Source organism: Somniosus microcephalus, chromosome 3, assembly GCF_052327205.1.
Source record: "Somniosus microcephalus isolate GS21.2 chromosome 3, FLI_Smic_1.0, whole genome shotgun sequence".
Taxonomy (NCBI): Eukaryota; Metazoa; Chordata; class Chondrichthyes; order Squaliformes; family Somniosidae; genus Somniosus; species Somniosus microcephalus.
In genome coordinates this window covers 142750288-142770613 of record NC_140989.1, presented here as the reverse complement: position 1 = coordinate 142770613, position 20326 = coordinate 142750288, and the positions used below count along the sequence as shown (strand labels likewise).

The 20326-nt window shown below is 46.0% G+C and overlaps 1 protein-coding gene across 11 annotated transcripts in view; it reads left to right on the top strand.

The window, feature by feature from the left end:
- Positions 1 to 20326, top strand: part of plcb1 (phospholipase C beta 1) — a 1372871-nt gene that overhangs the window by 1251370 nt on the left and 101175 nt on the right. For 9 of the 11 annotated variants that reach the window (XR_015077546.1, XR_015077547.1, XM_085981702.1 and 6 more), the window contains 3 exons: positions 2091 to 2271; positions 10129 to 10205; positions 10295 to 10384. Coding sequence is in view for 9 of the 11 variants with exons in the window: in XM_085981702.1 (XP_085837828.1) it covers positions 2091 to 2271; positions 10129 to 10205; positions 10295 to 10384 (348 nt within the window). In the remaining 2 variants the exon portion in view is untranslated. Of the gene's footprint in view, positions 1 to 2090; positions 2272 to 2589; positions 2788 to 10128; positions 10206 to 10294; positions 10385 to 20326 lie in introns of those variants that run through there. The other 2 variants (XM_085981708.1, XM_085981709.1) reach the window with 2 other exon arrangements.

The following is a 20326-nucleotide window of genomic DNA, read 5'->3' as shown; positions in this document are numbered from 1 at the left end:
GGTGACTGATTACATAACGCACAGCTCTTCTGCACCAGTGCGAGCCGCAGGTACTCAAACTGACACAAATGACAATGCAGCAGCTCTGCTCTGTAATGAAAAGGCTCAGCCGTGCACTGAAACTCCCAACAGGAACCTCTCGAGAAAACCTAGAGCTGCTTGCAACTGAGACACAGTTGACCACAAGAAGAACTCTTGCTGAAATATTAAAGGTGTTACAATCCTTGACTTAAGGTGGTCCAAAGTTTTCTGCAATAAATGGTACCTGCAAAAAAAATGATTGGGGGGTAATTTTAATTTTTAGCACTGGGCGAAAAGACAACTAATTGGGCGAGGCGTAGAATGGCTGCCGAGTCGTAATTCTTCACCCAGCAAGTTAAAATGACCCCCACTGATTCTTGAGCGATTTTGATACAGTAAAATGTTTTTGCCGGTTCTCCATTTAATACAATGGCCATGTTAATCTGTCCCTTTCTCTTTCCAGATGGTGACGGACCTGCTGTGTATTTCCAGCATTTTCTCATTTTAATTCAGATTTACAGCATTGACGGTGTTTTTCTTTGTTTTATCTGTGTGTGTGTCTATTTAATGAGTTCACCAGGTTTGTTTCGCACATCTCCACATTTGTTTCGTACTGTCTGCCGTTAAATAATTTACTCCCTAAAAATGTAAAACCTTTTTCAAAGTGACATAAAATAGGAATAAAGGGGGAGAAATTCCCCTAGAGGGCCATTTGGGGCGCTAAGTCAAAAATGTTTGAAAAGTTAGTGCCAGGTGCTAACCTTTTCAAACATATGAGACATTCCCATTTTTTTGCTCCAAGAAGGACGTGGAGCGTTAAATCAAGCTCCACTTGGCTCCTGGAGCGCAACAGGCGGGGAATGTCCCGTTCTGGGGCGATGTGCTCAGCAGTGCCACTTGTGGCCACGTGTGGTGCTACCGCGTTGCAGGGGCTCTTCCCTCAATTAAAGGGAAGGGCTCCCCGCTGCGAGATCTGCATTTTTTTGGCATCTGCTGGAGCTGGCACTCAAGCTGAGCGATCGCGGCACTCAGCCCGCATCCGGTGCTCAGAATTTTTTTTTTAATTGGCGATTTTTTTCATGTCGGCCGGCCACCGCGCCTTTAAATGGCGCCCCACGAGCGGCCGGCCTCACTCTTCGCGACCCCTGCAGCAGTCAGTAACATCGCCCGGCGCTTCTGTGGGGCGCGAGGGGGAATTTTTCTCCTGTGGCGCTACCGGGGAGCTGCACCCGGAGATGACGTCATGATCTCCGGGCGCAGAAGATTGGGGCGATACCCGGTAATGCCGCTGCTAACCTCCTGCGGAATTTTGCAGGAGGCGCGGTTAGTGCCTCGGGGGGGATGGTGAAAAGCCATTTGCGCCCCGTTAGTGCCTCCCACCAGAGGCACCACCGATGGGAATTTCGCCCCCAAATTGTTTAACATCAACAACAAAAACTTGCATTTATATAGCACCTTTAATGTAGTAAAAAGTCCCAAATCACTTCACAGGAGCGATTATCAAACAAAATTTGACACCGAGCCACATGAGATATTAGGGCAAGGAAACTTTGTCAAAGAGATAGTTTTTAAGGGGCATCTTAAAGGAGGAGAGAGAGGCGGAGAGGATTAGGCAGGGAATTCCAGAACTGAGGACCTAGGCAGCTGAAGGCACGGCCGCCAATGGTGGAGCGATTAAAATCGAGGAATGCTCAAGAGGCCAGAATTGGAGGAACGCAGATATCTCGGGGTGGGTTTTTAAAGATTTTTTAAAAAAAAGACCACATTCATGATTTAGATGAAAGCAAACAATGACGATGCTGGAAAACCTGAAACAAAACCTGAAAATGCTTGTCACAGCATCTGCAAGAGAAAATTGATTCTCAGTTCAGCTGGAACTCTTCATTAGAACCTGAGTGTGATGAAGGCTCACAACCAATACCATAACCCCCCTTTGTCTTTTAGATACCGATTGACCAGCTGTGCGAGTGCCAGATGACTATACTGATGAGAAGAAAAATATTTCTGGTTGATTTTTTTTTTCTGTGTGATAATACAAGTACGTTTTGATTATTTTTTTGTCATGACAGGCCTGAATCAGCAAGCCCAGAACATACCTGTTCAAGTATCGAGCAAGAGCTTGCTGCCCTTGATGCAGAAATGACACAGAAATTAGCAGAGCTCAAAGAACAACAGCAGCAACAGCTATTGAACCTGAGACAGGAGCAGTATTACAGCGAAAAATATCAGAAACGGGAGCATGTTAAACAGGTGGGGACAAGTGTCGCTCAATAATTTGTTTCCTCAATTCAGCCATTTCTATTGTTTTTTGTGCTACCTGCAAATCAAATAATGACAAATTAGATAGACTACTTACCTTATATATATATATATATATATATATATAAATATAAATAATAATTATATATATATATATATATATATATATACACACACACATATATTATATACATATATATATCGGCATTTATTACCCATCCCCAGTTGCTCTGAAAAGGTGGTGGTGGTGCTGCCTTCTTGAACCGCTGCCGTCAGTGTGGTCTGATAGATGTTCTTTATTCATTTTAGGAATGTGGGCATTGCTGGCAAGGCTGGCATTTATTGCCCATCCTGAGTTGCCCTTGTACAACTAAGTGGCTTGCTGGAAAGCCAGGCCACTTCAGAGAGCAGTTAAGAGTGAACCACATTGGTGTGGGACTGGAGTCACATATAGACCCAGACCGGGTAAGGATGACAGGTTTCCGTCACTAAACGACATTAGTGAACCAGTTGGGTTTTTACGATAACCGGGCAGCTTCATGGTCACTTTTACTGATCCCAGCTCTTTATTTTCAGATTTTTAAAACTGAATTCAAATTCTCAAACTGTCATGGTGGGATTTGAATTTGCGTTCTCTGGATTATTAATCCAGGCCTACTAGTCCAGTAACATAATCATTACATTGCCCTATCCATGGATAAAGCTTGTCAGCTGGTTAGCAGTAAAGCTGTAATGCCACTAATTTCATCACTAAAATATAATTCCCTAAGGCATATTGCTTATTGAGGTCAACTTGGACAGAAAACCTATCTTTGTAGGAATGCACACATAACAGGAGTCCTATGTTACAAATTGACACCAATTCCTTTTCTTGGTTAGAGCAAAGGCAAATCAAGATGGAAAGTTGGTTGATTTCCATCAATGCCTCACTCCCATGTTTTAGCATTGAGCCCTACACATGAAATTAAATCTTCAAATTGTGCATTAATTCTTCTGTCAGTCTTTTTTTCGTCTGTTTGAGACAGACAAAATCGGAAAGGTCCTTGGGACGTTTTACTAAAAAAAGACTTGCATTATGTAGCGCCTTTCACAACCTAAGGACGTCTAAAGCGCTTTACAGCCAATGAAGTGCCCTCGCTGTTGTAATATAGGAAAAGCAGCAGCCAATTTGCACACAGCAAGTTCCCAGCAATTTGATAATGACCAGATAATTTGTTTTTTTTGTGATGTTGTTTTAGGTATAAATATTGGCCAGGACACCAGAGATCAATCCCCTGCTCTTCTTCGAAATAGTGCCATGGGATCTTTTACGTCCACCTGAGAGAGCTGACGGGGCCTCCGTTTAACACCTCGGATAGTTCAGCACTCCCTCAGTTATCCCCGGTGTCCTGGCCAATATTTATCCCTCAATCAACGTAACAAAAGCAGATTATCTGGTCATTATCACATTGCTGTTTGTGGGAGCTTGCTGTGCACAAATTGGCTGCCGTGTTTCCCACATTACAACAGTGACTACACTCCAAAAATACTTCATCGGCTGTAAAACACTTTGGGACGTCCAGTGGTCGTGAAAGGCGCTGTATAAATGCAAGTCTGTCTTTCTTTCTTTGAATGCTAGTCATCATTATAGTTCAAAATGTTAAGCTATTCTGCCTTAAATGCTTATGTAGCAATAGTTGCTCCACTTCAAAGTAATTAATTGCATGTGAAGTGCTTTGGGTCATTTGCGAGAGATGCGATAAAGTGTTATATAAAAGTGTCTTTCTTAAATGTTTTTAAAGATAATTAAAAATATCTGGGAGTGTACAGTGAGCACTGAAAGGGTTTCACTGCGAACTAATATCCTTCAGACTGAGATTTAACATGAAATAAAGATTTTGCATTTGTTGCTGAATTCCATATAAAAACACATTCAATGTCAGAATTGGATTTTACTTAACATTTTCAGTGCCTTTCTTCTGAGATCGTCCTTTTCAACCAGTCCAAACACCATTTTCCCTCATAATCTTTCTTTTCTCTCACTCCGTCTATTTCATTGACACAGCCTTGTTCACTGTTCCTTTAACTTTCCTCTCCTCTTTCTCAGCTCCATATAGGCATTCCACATACATTCCTTACCACATCCTCGCCACGTTAAAATCAAAATTCACTAGTCTTCTACTTTAACTCATTCTTTTCCAGGATCTCAAAACTGTGGAACTCCTTACTGCCCTCAATCTTCCCACAATCTATAGACCTTCAAAACCCAAGATCGGTGTCATATAATCGTCACTTCAATTTACCTTTCATAAGAAATAGGAGCAGGAGTAGGCCATTTGGCCCCTCGAGCCATTCAATAAGATCATGGCTGATCTGATCTTGGCCTCAGCCCCACTTTCTTTTCAACCTTGGTAGTGTCCAGAACTGTGCACTTTGGCCTTGTAGGTTTATCTTAAGCAGATGAATCTCTGATGTGACATGTAGCCAGAATTCATTACCTTAGCAAATAATCAACGTTACACAGCAATGACATTTATGTGTTCCTGAAGGTGCTATCTTTCTGAGGATTTGATTTTGCTTTATTATGGCTTCTTAAAATGTATTTGTATTTACTGCAGATTTATTAACGCAGAATATAATCTTCTTCATCTTATTTTTCAAGTTTTCTCTGCTTGACTCCCCCCTCTCCAGCCTTATACTAAGCTTCAGTTCCATGGGTGCAAAGGGGCCCTGTAGTACCTGAGGAACATAGGAACAGGAGTAGGCCATTCAGCCCCTTGAGCCTGTTCCGCCATTCATTAAGATTGTGGCTGATCTGTATCCTAACTCCATCCACCTGCCTTAGCCACATGATCTTTCTTCAAGTGTGAGCCGAGACAGCGGGTTTTACCGGGCTGTTTGAGTTTTGGGAAGCATCATACCTGAATTGAATCTACCCCTCACCCAATGTCCATAAATAGGTATAATCCAGCACTGGCCACTGGATGGTAACCAGAAGCAGAACTCCTGATTGATCTTTTTCATCTCTCTATCTGGGTATTGCTGAGGACAGTTCTCGTGCCTCTGTCCCAGCTGAGATGGAACCCGGAACCTTCCTGGTCTTTATAGTTCAGCAGGTGTCAGCCTTGGTTTAGTGATAGCACTCTCGCCTCTGAATTAGAGGTTTAAGCCCCACTCCAGAGACTTCAGTACATAATCTAAACTGACACTTCAATGCAGTACTGAAGGAGTGTTATACTGGCAGAGGTGCCATCTTTCGGATGAGACATTAAACTGAGGCCCTCTCAGGTGAACATAAAAGATCCCACGGCACTATTCGAAGAAGAGCACAGTTTTCCCAGTGTCCTGGCCAATAATTGTCTTTTACCCAACATCACTAAAGGTCATTGACCTGAAACGTTAACTCTCTTTCTCTCTCTACAGATGCTGCCTGATCTGCTGAGTATTTCCAACATTTTCTGGGGTTTTTTATCACTAAAAAGACATATTTTCAGGTCCTCTTAACTCCGTTCTGTTTGTGGGATCTTGCTGTATGCAAATTGGCTGCCACATTTGCCTACATTACCACAGTGACTACACTTCAAAAGTAGTTCATTGATGTGAAGGGCTGTGGGGTCTCCTGAGGTCATGAAAGGCACCATATAAATGTATGTTCTTTCTCTCTTTACCACACCAAGCAATGCATTGTTTATTCTTGCACTGGATGTCCTTATGACACATGACTTTTGCTTCTCCAAAGCAGTAACAATCTCTCTTTAACCTCAACCTCAAAAGAACACTCCTTGTGGAAGAAGTGCCACAGTAGCCTTTAAGAAGCCAGTTTAAATGAGATTGGCAATTTAGTTCCAGTTCATTTTGTATTATGCACAGTTTGTGCTGTAGACCCAAACCCACAAGGAATTGCATTGAGACGGTACAAACTCAGTCATTTAAATGCATTAAAGGCATCCTTGAGAGGAGATTTGATCCCGTTAGTCTGGGCTGGATACAAGCCAAAATCACAAAGGTGAAAGGCCAGTTTTTTGTATTATTGTCTCCAAGGGTACTTCCACTTCCTCTGCACTTTTGTAGATCCTTTCCAGCCTAGGCCCTAAGCTCTGGAATTCTCTCCATAAACCTCTCCACCTCTCTTCCTCTCTTTTCTCCTTTAAGACACTTCTTAAAACCTACCTCTTCACCTGTCCTAATAGCTCCTTATGTGGCTCAGTGTCAAACTTTGTTTGATAACACTCCTGTGAAATGCCTTGGGACGTTTTACTACGTTAAAAATGCTGCATAAATGCAAGTTGTTGTTGTTTTTGTTATAAACCACTGTTGCTTACAGTGCAATTCCATCGCTGCTCTTTTCACGTCAGCCTGGGGGCACACAACAGGTGAGAAGTCTCCCCCTGATACTTCTCATTATCTCCTCTTGGTTGCCTCCCTCTGCAGGGAGCACAAATTGGCACCTGAGTGTTAATCCCCCCACTGAGACGCCCAAGAACAGCATTTAAACTAACCATGTCATCCAGTACCTTAACTTGTTCAGCAGGTCGGGCAACATCCGTGGAAAGAGAAACAGGGTTAATGTTTCAGGTGGATGAACTTTCGTCAGAGCTTCTAACGAAAGGTCATCGACCTGAAACGTTAACTCTGTTTCTCACTCCACAGATGCTGCCTGATCTGCTGAGTATTTCCAGCATTTTCTGTTGTTATTTCTGTTTTTATTTCAGATTTCCAGCATCTGCAATATTTTGCATTTGACCTTAACTTGTTCTTCTGGTAACAAAATATCTGCTAAAATCTAGCACATGTATTAAATTAACCATTTGTCCTGATATGGTTGTAAGTTGATCTCAAAAAGGCAAATGCATGTGTGAGCTCCATTCGTTGCTATGACTATTATGTCAGTGATCTCCCAGAAACTAAAGGACAATGAGAATGTCAAAGAAAATGATTTTACTACTGCATAATATTTGTTGCCCTCAATTCACAAAATATGTGGAAGGAAAAATTGGGTTGTTTTGCACCTCTTAGTAGCGCCCCCGGGAGGCACTAATGGGGCGCAAATCCCCTAGCACCCGGGCGCGGCACCGCTAACACCTCCTGCGAAATTCAGCGAGAGGTTAGCGGCGGCAGTAGCCGGTAGTGCCCCGCAGAACTGCGCTGCTGACAATAACGTCATCGTCGTGTGCAGCGCCCCGCTTCCCTTGCGTCCCCTGACCTATCACCGGACGATATGCGCGACAGGATCAGGGGGGTGTATTTGCAGCGGTGGCGGCACAAGTTAAAGAGGCAGGTGTCGGGCGGCCATTTTTAATTTGGCCGACTGCCTGCACTGGCCCCCTTTCACTTTTTTATGCGGGTTGCTGGCCATGATCGAGGGGTGTGCTGAGCTGTATTCACGGCACCCCGCCCCCTGGTGGTCTATCAGGGCCCCGGTGCACGCAGCACTAGGCCTTTAATCAAGGAGGGAGGCCTGCAATGACGCGGCTCTGCTGCACGTAGCGCCGTCAAATTCAGTAGTCGCGCCCCAAGCAGGAGGAGGAACGCTCTCCAGTAGCACTCCATCTCCTTCTTGGGGCGCTACTACTGAATTTATGGCGGAGGGGTGCAAACTTTTTTGGGACGTAAACTTTTTCGGGGCGCTAAAAGTAGCACCCCGGCGACGTTAGTGCCCCAAAACCACCTAATTTTTCCCCCATGGTGCCTCCTGCACTATTCTACTTTCTTGACTTCTCTCCAATCACCCACTATTGGCTGTGATCTCCTTTCTCTTAAACTCTACTCGACCTAATTTTCTTCCTCCTACCCTCTACTGGCCTGCCTGCTTTCCACAATTCCTCCTGGCTCTGGCCTCTCTTTTATCACTTTCCTACTGTCTCCAACTTCCATTCTTTCACCTGTCTACTGGCCCTGACTCTTTCCTCTCACTCCACCACTAGCCTTGAGTTCCCGCCTCTCACTTCTATACAACACTGACGTCCACCCATCCCCTTACCTTGCGCTGACCTCAATCTCCTCACCCCTGCACTGGCCCTAACATCACCAATCTCCCTTCTGCCAAACCATCCCCCAGGGCTACTGACATAAATTAAACACTACTACATCACGAAGCAAACTATTGCATTTAAAAAGTTCAGTTAGCACTGTCCTGTCATCTGAAGCATTCCATTTTAGGGAAAAACAGTCCTAGAAAAAAAAATACATGTTCTCCCCTGAAAAGGAATGTACGTACAATATTTATGTAATGTGCATATATATACCATAATAATCTGGAGGGAATGTGTTGGTAAGTACCACACCATGATTTGTGTGCCACTATTGTACCTGCTTCTGCCCAGCAGAATGACTTAAAATCGGCCCCACTGACTCTGCTTTAGTTTGGATATGGGAAAACCAGTGAGCAGGCTCCCCACATGTCCACAACCAAATCTGGCTTTCTTATCCTAATGACCGAATTGTCGGCCCAGTTTCTGTGGGACTGTGATGCTGCCACCAGGGATTAGGGAGCCGTTAGTTAGCAATGTAAATAGTTGGCTCCAGTTTCCCGAATCCAAACTAAAACAGTGCCGGAATTTTTAAAAACTCTTCCTCCAGTGCTTGCTGCATGGCAGAGTTGGGACCTGAGAATAGAAACGCAACTTTTATTTTCCTACTAGAAAGGAAAGAAATTTCAGTGTAAATCGTCTGTCAAGAAAGTCTGTAGCCGAGTGGGACCTAAAAGGGGAGAAAAAAAATGATGGATTAGCATGTCATTTACAGAGGTAAACAAATGGTTTAATACAAATTACATTAGGAGGTCATTAATGGTGGGGAAAAAAATAGGAATCCCACCCCCCTTTTTTCCCTCAGAAAAATAATTTCAACTCAAATGATTCTTCAAAAGCTCCTAACTACTGTGAGCCGTGCAATGCACTGTCCCGATCCCTGGAGAGACAAGGTTGGGTTTGAAATACTGATATAATGGGCCAGACATTGTTGTCGCAGGGCATCTAACAGCGTCTGCCGTTAGTTAGATTTGCCCCTTCACCCTTCAGCTCCAAACATTTTTGCCCACAAAGTTGCTGAAAGTATGAGCTGGTAACGGCGCAGCGAGGGAAACAGGGCATCTGGGACCTGCGTGAACAGGGCAACCAACGGGGTATTTCCTCAACCAATGAGATTTAAGGACTGGGAAATAAACAGTGCAAGGACTGAGGAGGGTGAATTAAAGGGGGTGAATTCACTGTCAAGTCAGGTATAGGAAAATAAATAGAGAGGGAAAGCAAGATTGGATTAAGAGAGAGAGAGAGAAAAGAGAAACAAAGAAAAAGTAAGAAAAAAAATTAATTAAAAATTTGACATTTTTAAAATCTCCCCAAAATATTCAAAACTGGAAGGAATGAGAATCCACACTTGTAATAGTTAATTTTCGGTGCCAGAGAGGTTGATTGGCAGTAATTAACACTTGTCACATTGTTAGAAGGGTACTTACGTGTGCAAGACTTAACATTCTGTTAATGGGCAGAAACAGCAATTCCTAAAAATAAAAGGGGAGGCTAAGGGCGCGATGCCGTTTTCGCGAAGCTAACGGCGGAGCGGCGCAACTAGGGCAGCAACTTTTGGATATTCGTATTTAACCGCGCATCGGCTCCTCGCCTGGCGTTGCTGTACTATTTACCCATAAATAACAGCGAGTGTCATTAGCCTTGCCGTTATTTTGACAGCAAATTCTGGCCCACTGTTGTTGCATTTCACTTAGAAATAAAGTTAGACAAAGTGTTATACATGGCAGTTATATGTGCAGTGCAAAAAAGATGTGATCTTCTTGATCACAGAAAAACAAAACCTCAGTGACTCTGCCGTGAGATTCACCCATTATTAATAAGTGTTTTCTGGTTTTCACAGCTAGTGCAAAAACTCACCGAGGTAGCTGAGGAATGCCAAGCCAACCAGTTAAAGAAACTGAAAGAGCTTTGTGAAAAGTAAGCCTCACGTGCAACAATTTAAATTTAAAAAAAAATCTCTAGCCAAGATTTCCAAAGATGAATAGATTATTTGTTGTTATTTTCAGGGAAAAGAAAGAATTGAAGAAGAAAATGGACAAAAAGCGTCAGGAGAAGATCACCGAGGCAAAATCAAAAGACAAAAACCAAATGGAAGAGTGAGTCTTTCAGTCTTTATATGAATGCCTTGTTGTAATCTTCAAAGTAGATTCTTCAGTGGACAATGTGGCCTAAGCAACGCCTGCCAACAAAGATACTTTTTTTAATTAAAACAAATGTTGCTGTGGAGCCAAGAAGAGCAGGAATTCTGCCGCAACTCTACAGTAGCCCGATCAGCGCCCCCCCCCCCCCGCCAAAACCCCTCCCCACCCGGGACCTACCTTCGAGCGAAGCAAACGGCCCAATATTCATTCCTTCAAATGGGCGAGCTGTCTGTGGAAGTCGACAGGGGGCCCCCACCAGAAGCTATCTCCTGCTATTTTCAAATGAGTAGGACCATCCGACGTAATTCACTTGGATGGCTCAGAGATGTCTGAATGCCCCCCATTGTCCGGAATTGAAGTATTAATCAGGAGCAACATTCCACAAATTGGTTCATCTGGTTTGAATAAATAATTCCTGTTCAGAGAATGTAACCCCTTGAGGATTACATTTAACTTAAAAGCAACATTTTTAATATAAATCATACCAAGGTTCTTCTGTGACGAAGTAGTCAGAAATCCCAAAATGTGACAGAGGGATACTTTTAAAAGGGAATCTTTTATCGGAAGACAATTTTTTAAGTCACATTTGATCTTTCGCGAGTCATATTAAAAAGAACAAAATCTTTCCCTATTTGGCAATGGACAAAATCTCCGCTTTTGTCACAAGAGTTAAAACACTCCCTTTGAATAATCACTCACGTTAGTATGGTGCCCATGAATCACCACACGCTACAAAGAACTTTGTTTTGTTCTAATTGTCCTCAGCAGCAAGTGACTCCCACACTTTGATTAAAAACCTCAGTCAGTGACCCTGACATTTAAGGCCGACATGAGCAGTTTTATTGCTTTATTCACTCCAGACAAATGAAACTTATTTTCTTAAGTGTAGACTATAGCTATAGATTCATAATTGCCAGTTGACAGCACCCAAGGTTATCTCATTTTCTGGCTGTGTCCATCAAAAGAGCCAGAAGGCTTACTATCAACTTGGTGGAAATTGTATCGAATCATTTAGAGACCTATTTATTCCAAACTGTACACTGTGATGTAGCACTGTTTCATAAAAAGCAATGGAGCTCCCGAGGCAGTATGTGTTCTCTCTTTCGCGAGTCTATGTCTCCATATTTAATTTCACTTCAGGAGCCGAGGATTCAGTTTTTCTCCCACACAGCTATTTTTTCAGTCATTGGCACAAGAAAGTAAAAATCTATGTGTAAGAAGTAGGAAAAAAAATCTTAGGTCACCACTCACAAATGTTCTTTCCATAAACATTTTTTGGATGTTTATTATTAATTGTAATCTTGTTCTATCCCTGACCCTTTTGTGGAAGCTAAGTTGTATCTAATGGTGTTGTACTGATCCAACATGCATTTTTAAACAGCGAGTTTTTTCGGTAGGTTTCTGCAAATTATCGTCAGCCTGTCCCGATTCCTCTGCAGCCAAGAAGGCAAGGGCAAGGCTTGCAGTCAACTTATGGTCAATGATCCCATTGCATAGACAACAACAGGTGCCAAAAGCCTTAACGAAATGACTCTCCCCCTACTTCATCCAATCCCCCCACCTCCCCCCACCCACCCCCACGTGGAGATGTCACAACCTTTCTACAATCCATCCCTACTTGACATAGCATGGTTCAGATTGGGAACTGGCAAGAACTTGCTTCTATTCCCACTCTGTGGCATTCTGACATGGAGCCCTGGAGAAAACCCTGAGTTAATACAGTCAGAGGATGAACCATTAACTACAACATAGACAGAGGAAACCAGATAGGCAGGAACGTAGCCTTAGTGGGATCTTCTGCACTGCCATCAGTCAGTCTGTCACGATAGAGATCACAGGACCATGCCATCATGCTATCACCTCTGCTATCTCTAGCTGTCGCTGTTAATTCAGGTCTTCCCATTAACGAGAGTTCTTGTAATGTGGTACATTGACAGCATAGCACAACCATAGAATGATACATCACAGAAGGAGGCCATTTGGCCCATCGTGCCAGTGCCGGCTCTTTGAAAGAGCTATCTAATTAGTCCCACTCCACTGCTCTTTCCCCATAGCCCTGCAATTTTTTTCCTTTCAAGTATTTATCCAATTCCCTTTTGAAAGTTACTATTGAATCAGCTTCCACAACCCTTTCAGGCAGTGCATTCCAGATAATAACACACTGAGTTAAAAAATAAATGTCTAATGTGCTTATGTGGCGGAGCCACCAAAGGACTCAGATCGTTTGTATATAATTCCTTTAACAACATGTTAGCTACAGCCTGAGTCTGTATCTTTATTTATGCTGTTTAACTGTACAGAGTGTGGTTACTTTAACAGCGCGGCTAAAACGTGATGACGTCACGCCGTTCATCACGCGATTCCCCACTGGCGGGAAAGCGTGATGACATCATGACGTCAGCCACGGGACTGCAGGGGCAGTCCTCGTGGAGCCTCCAGAGAGAGCAGACCTACATTCGATGTTATCCTGCAGTTTCTTGTTAAAACCTGTTTGTTTCATTAAAGTTCGTTTTGTTTGATCGCCTGAGTAGAACTCAGTCTTTTAGTTAGGAACCCACGTTCCGACATTGGTGACCCCGACATTCGTGAACGGCTTTCGCGGAAGATCTTCAGCATGGACACGAACGCCGTGATTCTGAAACTGCCACAGTTCTGAGAGCAACAACCAGCCGCGTGGTTTATCCAGGCTGAAGCCCAGTTCGCCATCAGGAACATTGTCGCGGATCAGACCCGTTATTACTACGTGGTCTCCGCCCTCGATAGCGCCACTGCCTCGCGGATCGTCAGCCTCCTCGGTAGTCCTACCGACCGCAAGTATGATACGTTAAAGGCGCGGTTGCTACAAGTCTTCGGGCTCTCGAAGTCAGAACGCGCTCGCCGGCTCCTCGCTATGCCCAGCCTCGGGGACTCCAAACCGTCCGAGCTCATGAGCCAAATGCTCACGCTCTTAGGTGCCGAACCGGAATGCTTCCTCTTCTGGGAGCTATTCCTCTGCCAACTGCCGGAGCAGGTGCAGGCTGCCCTAGCCAGGTCCGAGGTCACAGACTGCGCCGAGCTTGCTGCCAAAGCAGATAAGATTTTCACAGTAACCCAGCAGTGCTGCGCTGCCACGAGGCACCCATCCCCCACAGACGCGGCTCCAGCTCCTCTTGCAGCGGGCTGGTGCTCCTACCACGCCCGTTTTGGTGCGAAAGCACGACGCTGCCGCTCTCCCTGCAGCTTTTCGCCCCAAAAAAACAAAGCTCCTGCGGCGTTCCTGGCGAAGGAGGACCGGGTCTAACAGGCGCTCCGTGGCGGCGATGGCCATCGGATCTACGGGGAAACTTCTTTACACCACCGATTCCCTATTGGGTCGACGTTTCCTTTGTGACACCGGGGCGCAGTGTAGCATCCTACCTGCGTCGAATCTCGATATGCAAGCTGGGAACCACGGCTTTTCCCTCGTGGCGGCTAATGGCGCAGCCATTCGAACTTTCCGAAAGCGACGGGTCCAAGTCTGTTTTGGCAGTCAGCGTTTCCATTGGGAATTCGTCACGGCCACAGTCTCGCAGGCCATCCTAGGGGCGGATTTTCTGTGTGCCAACGCCTCCTCGTCAATGTCCGGCACCGCCAGTTGATCAACGCGGCCACCTTCCACTCGATTCCGTGCCACCACGGTACCACCGTGGCGCGCTCTATCGCCTGCGCGTTCCCTTCTCTGGATGAATTCACTCGGCTCCTCGGAGAGTTCCCGGAGCTGACCAGGCCCACTTTCTCCTCCTCGGCCACGAAGCATGGTGTTGAACATCATATCACCACTACTGGCTCCCCGGTTTATGCACGAGCTAGAAGGCTTGAACCCGGCAAGCTCGTGGCTGTGAAAGCGGAGCTCGACATGATGGAGCGGCTGGGGATTATTCGCCGGTCGAATAGTCCCTGGTCTTCGCCTCTCCACATTGTTCCGAAACCGGGTGGCAGCTGGCGGCCATGCGGTGACTACCGACGCCTGAACGACGCCACTACTCCTGATCGGTACCCGATCCCGCATATTCAGGATTTCTCGGTCCATTTGGTGGGAAATTCTATCTTTTCTAAAGTCGACCTCGTCCGGGGTTATCAGCAGGTTCCCGTGCACCCGCAAGACGTCCCGAAAACCGCAGTCATCACCCTTTTGGCCTCTTTGAGTTCCTGCGGATGCCATTTGGCTTGAAGAACGCGGCACAGGCTTTCCAGCGCTTGATGGACTCCGTGCTCCGAGACCTAAACTTCATCTTCGTCTACCTCGACGACATTCTCATCGCCAGCGCTAGCAAGGAAGAGCACATCTGCCATTTGCGTACCCTCTTTACACGCCTCAGTCAGCACGGTTTGATCATCAACCCGGCCAAGTGCCAGTTCGGCCTGCAGCGGATCGATTTCTTGGGACACCGCATAACATCAGACGGCGCCGTCCCCTTACTGACAAAGGTGGAAGCTGTTACCTCTTTCCCGCGCCCGCCAACCGTCAAGGCCCTGCAAGAGTTCTTGGGGATGGTCAATTTCTATCACCGATTCGTCCCTAAGGCGGCTCAGCTAATGCAGCCTTTGTATGGGGCCCTCAAGGGCAAGTCCGGTAAGGATCCAATCAGTTGGACGGCCGAGATGGACCAGGCGTTCGTCAACACCAAGAGCGCTTTGGCCAACGCAACCATGCTGGCGCACCCACTTCCAGGTGCCACCATCACCCTTACCACAGACGTGTCAGACTACGCTATCGGCGCAGTGCAGGAGCAGTGGGTGAACGGCACGTGGCAATCGCTGGCGTTTTTCAGCCGTCAGCTATGGAGAAATGAAAGAAAATACAGCACCTTCGATCGGGAGTTGCTGGCCCTTTTTCTAGCCATTCGCCATTTCCGGCTCTTATTAGAAGGACGTCCCTTCACGGCTTTTGTCGACCACAAGCCTCTAACGTTCGCCATGGCCAAGACCGCCGAACCGTGGTCAGCTCGTCAATAACGTCACCTGACGTTTATTTCTGAATTTACCACGGACATTCAACATGTGTCTGGTAAAGACAACCTGGTAGCGGATTGCCTCTCCCGTGCGACGGTCCACGCGGTTCACATTGGGATTGACTACGCCCTCATGGCTGCGGATCAGGCCTCAGACCCAGAGGTCCAATCATACAGAACCGTCCCCTCTAGTTTCCAAGCGACCGACGTCAGTTTCCAGGCCACAGGCACCACGCTCCTTTGCGACGTCTCCATGGGCGTTCCCCGACCTATCGTCCCAGTCGTATGGCGTCGGAAGGTGTTTGACACCATACACGGGTTGTCGCACCCTGGTATGAAGGCTTCACAGCGGCTAATGTCGGCGAAGTTCGTCTGGAAGGGAATGCACCTCGATGTCCGTGACTGGGCCAACACCTGCGTGGTCTGCCAGAAGGCCAAGGTCCAGCATCATGTAAAAGCTCCGGTGGCTACCTTCGCTGTTCCGGAGCGTCGTTTCGACCACGTGCATGTGGACCTTGTGGGGCCACTTCCGCCTTCCCATGGTTATACGCATCTCCTCACCATGGTGGACCGCACCACTAGGTGGCCAGAGGCAATTCCTTTGGTTTCCACCACTTCGGCAGACGTTGCGAGAGCTTTCATCTCCTGTTGGGTTGCTCGTTTCGGGGTACCGGCAGACATCTCCTCCGATCGTGGGCCACAATTTTCCTCGGAGCTCTGGAACGCTGTAGCTCAGGGGCTCGGCACCAAACTTCATCGCACCACCGCCTATCATCCACAGGCGAACGGCCTGTGCGACCGATTCCACAGGTCGCTTAAAGCCGCCTTACGGGCCAGTCTTCAAGGTGCAGGATGGGTGGACAGACTCCCATGGGTCCTTTTGGGCTTCGTACGGCGCCCAAAGAAGACCTGCAATCGTCCTCGGCAGAACTCGTTTATGACCAGCCGCTCCGAGTACCAGGGGATTTCCTCCCTTCTCCCACAGAGCCATGGTCCGCCTCCCAGCAACTCGTCAGCCACCAGGAAGCGGCCAGATGCTTCACTCCGGTGCCTACATCAAATCACGGCCTACAGAGCTCCCACGTGCCAGCGGAGTTGAAGAACGCCGAGTAAGTATTTATCCGCCACAACGCTCACCGGGATCCGCTCAAGCCCCCTTACACTGGTCCTTTCCGCGTCATCGAATCAGGAGACAAATCCTTTTCGGTCGACATCAGAGGAAAGCCGGATCACATTTCGGTGGACCGGGTGAAGCCGGCTCACTTGGACCTGGACCGCCCAGTCGTCATCGCTCAGCCGCCGAAACGTGGCCGACCGCCCGCAGCTGCCCTGCCAGATCAACCACAGCCGCTCGCCAGCTCGACCACACTTGCCGCGCCAGCTCAACCACAACCGCCCGCCAGCTCGACCACCGTCCATCAGCTTCCTCTGCAGGGTTACCGAAGTCGCTCTGACAGACTTGTCAGGCCTCCTCGACGCCTCACTTTTGCTGTTAAAGACAATTCTGGGGGGGCGCATGTGACAGAGCCACCAAAGGACTCAGATCGTTTGTATATAATTCCTTTAACAACATGTTAGCTACAGCCTGAATATGTAACTTTATTTATGCTGTTTAACTGTACAGAGCGTGGTTACTTTAATAGCGCGCCTAAAACGTGATGACGTCACGCCGTTCATCATGTGATTCCCCACTGGCGGGAAAGCGTGATGACGTCATGACATCAGCCACGGGACTGCAGGGGCAGTCCTCGTGGAGCCTCCAGAGAGAGCAGACCTACATTCGATGTTAGCCTGCAGTTTCTTGTTAAAACCTGTTTGTTTCATTAAAGTTCGTTTTGTTTGATCGCCTGAGTAGAATTCAGTCTTTTAGTTAGGAACCCACGTTCCTACACTTACACCATTTATTTATTGTACATAAGGGGGGTGAATTTCCGCAGGGGTTCTCCCTTCCGTCTGCCATAACTTCAGTGGAAGCGTCGCAGAAACCCTGGAAAAATGCCATAAACGCCATTTACGCTGTTTTCCAGGGGTTTTCAAGGCTCTTTGAGGTTACGACAGGCGAGCTGGAGAATCCCATGCCCCCCACAGAAATTTAACTCCCAAAGAATCTTAAAAAAAATTAAGTTGCTGCTTTATGATACGGATTTAAACAAAACTCAATAACTGCGAGTGTAATAATAGACCTACGTTCTACATTGAGAAACACAGCAGGATGGGAGTGATAGCAGCAATTTGTTTAGCTTTCTCTTTCTGGTGGCGATTACAGTGTCTGTAAACAGCTCACTACCGTCTCGAAATGAGTCTTGACACTTAAACAATTGGCAAGTAACCATCCCCAGGATCTATTATTGGTTTCCTGGGATCCAGCTGTGGTAGTGGGATTCTAAAGATGTGTTCTGCTCGTAGGATGTGTTCCATTACCAATGGAATTAGTTCTAATTATTATTTAAGCCAAATGCGAGAAGCTGATTTATTTTGAACATGAACATCTGAATATACTGCTGCCTAGTTTAGGGATGTATTTTGTTGGTAAGTTTTGTTTGCATTTTGTGCAGCAGGTACTTTTTCCCCTTATTCTGTTTTCATGGTAACTCTGATGTAAATTTGGTTGCTCTGCCTCCGGAATGCATTGACTGCACTTTAACCCCAGCACACATCTGTTCAGTTTGCAATGTAATAGCACAACACATGGAAGTTGGATGATCTGTGTTAGCGTATTATTTGTTAACATGTGAAGCGAATGCTGCCCATACTTGGGATATCGTACAGGCTTTATTACTTTACTTTGGGTGCCACATTCATACACATTATGGAATCCACTGGGAAACATTAGCACCAGAAGTATAATTGCTTTATCTATGTAATGTCCGAGCTCAAACATTGTTCTCCATGATTGATTAGAAAGCTCAGAACAACTCACAACAACATTTTATTTACTTAGCTGAGCATTCAGTTACACTTTAGAATGCACAGAATGTAAACTCTGATCTTCACTGTTTTACTCTAACAGGACGTTTGCTACCAAGTTGTCATATGATAGATATTCTTATATAAAAACAGAAAATGCTGGAAACACTCAGCAGGTCAGGCAGCATCTGTGGAGAGAGAAACAGAGTTAACATTTCAGGTCGATGACCCTTCGGCAGAACTGATAGATAGTAATTTGATTCTATGTGGGGAGACTAGAGAAGCTGGGATTGCTCTCCTTCGAGCAAAGAAGGTTTAGGGGAGACTTAATAGAGGTGTTCAAAATTATATGGAGTTTTGATAGAGTAGATAGGGGAAAACTGTTTTCCACTGGCAGGAGGGTCGGTAACCAGAGGGCTCAGTTTTAAGAACCGGGGGGGGGAGATTAGGAGAATTTGTTTTAAACAGCGAGTTGTTATGATCTGGAATGTACTGCCTGAAAGGACGGTGGAAGTAGATTCAATAGTGACTTTCAAAAGGGAATTGATACATGCTTGAAAAGGAAAGATTGCAGGACTATGGGGAAAGAGCAGGGAAGTGGGATTAATTGGATAGCTCTTTCAAGAAGCCGGCACAGACACGATGGGCTGAATGGCCTCATTTTGTGCTGTATGGTTCTATGATTATTTATTCCATGTAAGTCCACCTTGAATATAGAGACATAAGAAAGCATGGACTGAAAATAAGCTGTTCAATCCATCAAGTCTGCTTCTTCCATATACCGTAGATAATCTGCCCTAACGTGGACTCTTCCTCACCCATTTAATCTCCTGATGAATAATTATGCATAAATACTCCTGGATCTCCAACGATTACCAAGGAAAGCTCCAGATTATCGGCACTTTCCTCACAACTATTTGAATTGTGAGTCTGCATGGCCTGATCTTCAAACAATATTCTGCCCTCTCCAGCAGCGCAGGAACTATTGGAGACGATTTTCTTGTCCTTTACACCCCATGTGCACCATTCCCTGATGAACAAAGGGGCAGAAACCCATAACAATGGATCTCTGGCAGGCCCGAGAACAGGCGTAGGAAGCTGTCTGTTCTGATAGTTTCTGTGCCTTTTTGTAGCCAGGTGACTTGGAATCAATACCTATTGTAGTTGAGCATCCTGGATTGCTAGGCAATGAGCAGCGCCAGCAAGTAGATTTAAAGAGCCAAAAAGAAGGTTGTCATGGAAGTTTGATGCAATTTCTAGCCCAGATTTTTTTTTTTCTCCTGACACTTGGGTTCTCGTGAGCTTTTCTGCCGCTGGTTTTCATTTTTTTGTCCGAAGCATCATTGTTGGCATTAAAGAAAGAACTTGCATTTATATCACGCCTTTAACGACCTCAGGACGTCCCAAAGCACTTTACAGCCAATAAAGTACTTTTGAAGTGTAGTCACTGTTGTAATGTAGGGAACCCGTTAATGAGTTTCCCAATTGGAATGACCTTACTTAAGATACTGGGGAAAATGAAAAGGACCACCAAAGGGTTGCTAAGCACAAAAGGTGCTCTGTGCCCAGATGCTGGTACCTCACGCACCTGCACCTGCATCTGTAGACAGAGGTGACCAAACCTCACTTTGACCGATGCTTAGTGCATGTGGAGGCTCCAACTGATAAGACACGTTGTGACAGCAGGCTCATCGTTGCACCTACCTAGCACCTTCTGCTGGTAAGTGTCTTCACAGGGTCTGGACCAGCAGAGAGCTAGATGCAGGGGTGTGCTATTAGTTGTGGGGTGTGTTTTAGTTGTAATATAACGTGCAGCATAGGATTGGCATGTGGGGCTTCTGTTCCCTTCATTTTTATCAATTACTTCTTAACCCATGCCCCTTCTATTATGTCCGTGTATGATTGAGACATGGACAGCAGGAGTTGAACAAAACAAGTCTTTACTGAAAAGAGTCAATCGGGAAACTGAAACTACAGCGACTTACTAGCGCCTTTTATACAGGGGTGGTCACTGCCGGTA